We start from the raw sequence: 2750 nt of genomic DNA on the forward strand, positions 1-2750 counted from the left end.
GGCCCCACCTTGCCTTCCCGCTCCATTGCTCACCGTTCCACACCTAAGGGCGCCATAATGTTTTGTACCCCCTTGCCTCTGCCTTTGCCTTTGCTGTTCTCTTTGCCAGGGATGCCCTTCCCACCTTCCTCCATGTGGCTGACCCTCCCTTCCTCTGCTTCCAGGCTGTATCCCCTGGTTGCCGAAGGCTGGCTAGGTGCCTCTTCTTTGCTCCCAGGCCACCCTGTGCCTTTCTCTGCCCAGCTATTTCCCAGCTGTGTAGCAGTTACTTTGTAATCATCTTCCCACTGGTCATTGGCTTCTAGAGGGCAGGGACCGTGTTCTGGGTTATTCATCACTGCATCCTCTAACATAGTCCCCAGCACTTGAGAACTTTGAAACTGCACCAAAGGATCCAGCTCCCCCCAGCCTGCCCTTAACCTTGAGCCATCTGAAGGGAGATTAGGAGACGACAGTAATAGAAACCCTTCCCTAATGTTTTCCTCATTTAGGTTATGTGAAGTTGGCAGTTCCCAAGGGCTTTAGACTCGAAACTGTGGGCCATGTCCCCTTCGGAAACTTGGTCCCCAAGAGAAATGTATGCTTCTGAAAACCACAGGTGCATGAATCAGTGTTTGGTAAATGACTTAACTAAACTGAAAGTCCGGACTTATCTATATCTTAGCTTCTCAAACTTGAATATGCTTATCATCTAGATAGCAAAAGCATTCCTACACACCTGCCAGCGTGGGTTTCACCCGGAGCCTCTCGGAAAGGCTCATCAGAAACCACCCCGGAACGACTGAGACAGAATCTCTGGGCACGGGACCCAGGCCTCAGCATAAAACTCCAGGTGATGGAAGAGCTCCCACCTAGCAGGTGTGTTGACATTGTTGTAGGTGACTGACATAATTTCCCGTCTCACAACTCCACCTACACTAAGAAAAGCCGTGGAAAATGGAGACTTTGGGCTGGATGTGGTTCATCCCTATAATCCTAGTGCTTTGGGAGGCTGAGGCAGGAGGAGCGCTTAAGGCCAGGAATTTGAGACCAGTCTAAGCAACATAGTATATCTACAAAAAATTAAATTTATTCTTTTCTCTTTTTTAGTTTTCATTTTTATTTTTTATTTTACATGGCCCACTGCAGCCTTGACTTCCTGTGCTCAAGCGGTCCTGTCTCAGCCTCTCAAGTAGCTGGGAGCACAGGCGCGCACCACACACCTGGCTAATTTTTTTTTTTTTCTTTTCTTTCTTTCTTTTTTTTTTAAGAGACAGAATCTTACCATGTTGCTCAGGTCCTGTTGACCAGGGGAAAATAAAATTGTTTTAAAGAAAAAGAAAGAAAAGAAAAGAGACTGAGAAACCACAGAAAGAAGTGCTGATGACAACGCCTGCTTGCTGATGGTCACGATGATCACAGCAGTGTACACTTTGTATGCCTGAAGCCTGCGGCTATATAAATGCATGGGGAAATACTTGTAAAGACATAAGCTATTAATAAAATAAGCTGGCCGTCGCTCTCCAATGCCAGCACTGCCTCTCGCTTGCCGAGCTCCAGCCAAAGGGGGGTAAGTAAGGAGGTCTCTATACCATGGCTTGTACAAAGCAGACTGCCCGCAAATCTACCCGTGGTAAAGCACCCAGGAAGCAAGTGGCTACAAAAGCCGCTCACAAGAGTGAGTCCTCTACTGGAGGGGTGAAGAAACCTCATCGATACAGGCCCGGTACTGTGGCACTCCGTGAAATGAGACGTTATCAGAAGCCCACTGAACTTCTGATTTGCAAACTTCCCTTCCAGCGTCTGGTGCGAGAAATTGCTCAGGACTTTAAAACAGATGTGCGCTTCCAGAGCGCAGCTATTGGTGCTTTGCAGGAGGCAAGCGAGGTATATCTGGTTGGCCTTTTTTGAAGACACCAACCTTTGTGCTATCCATGCCAAACGTGTAACAATTATGCAAAAAGACATCCAGCTAGCACGCCGCGTACGTGGAGAGAGTGAAGAATCCACTATGATGGGAAACATTTCGTTCTCAAAAAAAAAAAAAATTCTCTTCTTCCTCTTACTGGTAGTTCTGAATGTTAGATAATTTTTTTTCCGTGGGGTCAAAAGGTACCTAAGTATATGATTGCGAGTGGAAAAATAGGGGACAGAAATCAGGTATTGGCAGTTTTTCCATTTTCATTTGTGTGTGAATTTTTAATATAAATGTGGAGACGTAAAGCATTAATACTAGTTAAAATGTTTCAGTGAACAAGTTTCAGCGGTTCAACTTTATAATAATTATAAATAAATCTGTTAAATTTTTCTGGACAAGGCCAGCATTTGGATTTTTTTAAAACAAGTAAATTTCTTATTGACGGCAACTAAATGGTGTTTGTAGCATTTTATCATACAGTAGATTCCATCCATTCACTATACTTTTCTAACTGAGTGGTCCTACATGAAAGTACATGTTTTTAATGTTGTCTGTCTTCTGTGCTGTTCCTGTAAGTTTGCTATTAAAATACATTAAACTGCCGGGCGCGGTGGCTCACGCTTGTAATCCCAGCACTTTGGGAGGCCGAGGCGGGTGGATCACGAGGTCAAGAGATCGAGACCATCCTGGTCAACATGGTGAAACCCCGTCTCTACTAAAACTACAAAAAATTAGCTGGGCCTGGTGGCCCGTGCTTGTAATCCCAGCTACTCAGGAGGCTGAGGCAGGAGAATTGCTTGAACCCAGGAGGCAGAGGTTGCGGTGAGCCGAGATCGCGCCATTGCACTCCAGC

At 45.7% G+C, this 2750-nt stretch overlaps 1 protein-coding gene across 1 annotated transcript; it reads left to right on the top strand.

The window, feature by feature from the left end:
• The first annotated feature begins 1533 nt into the window (after positions 1–1533).
• On the top strand, positions 1534–1977 carry LOC108286890 (histone H3.3A-like). The gene has a single exon (XM_017505015.2). It carries the CDS (start codon positions 1573–1575, stop codon positions 1888–1890), a length of 318 nt encoding a protein of 105 aa, XP_017360504.1. The 5' UTR covers positions 1534–1572; the 3' UTR covers positions 1891–1977.
• The last annotated feature ends 773 nt before the right edge of the window (positions 1978–2750 follow it).

This window comes from Cebus imitator, unplaced genomic scaffold, assembly GCF_001604975.1.
Source record: "Cebus imitator isolate Cc_AM_T3 unplaced genomic scaffold, Cebus_imitator-1.0 Scaffold331, whole genome shotgun sequence".
Taxonomy (NCBI): Eukaryota; Metazoa; Chordata; class Mammalia; order Primates; family Cebidae; genus Cebus; species Cebus imitator.

Bases quoted from the DNA above. Each gene is read 5' to 3' on its own strand.
- LOC108286890 (XM_017505015.2), top strand. From the start codon at position 1,573: ATGGCTTGTACAAAGCAGACTGCCCGCAAATCTACCCGTGGTAAAGCA.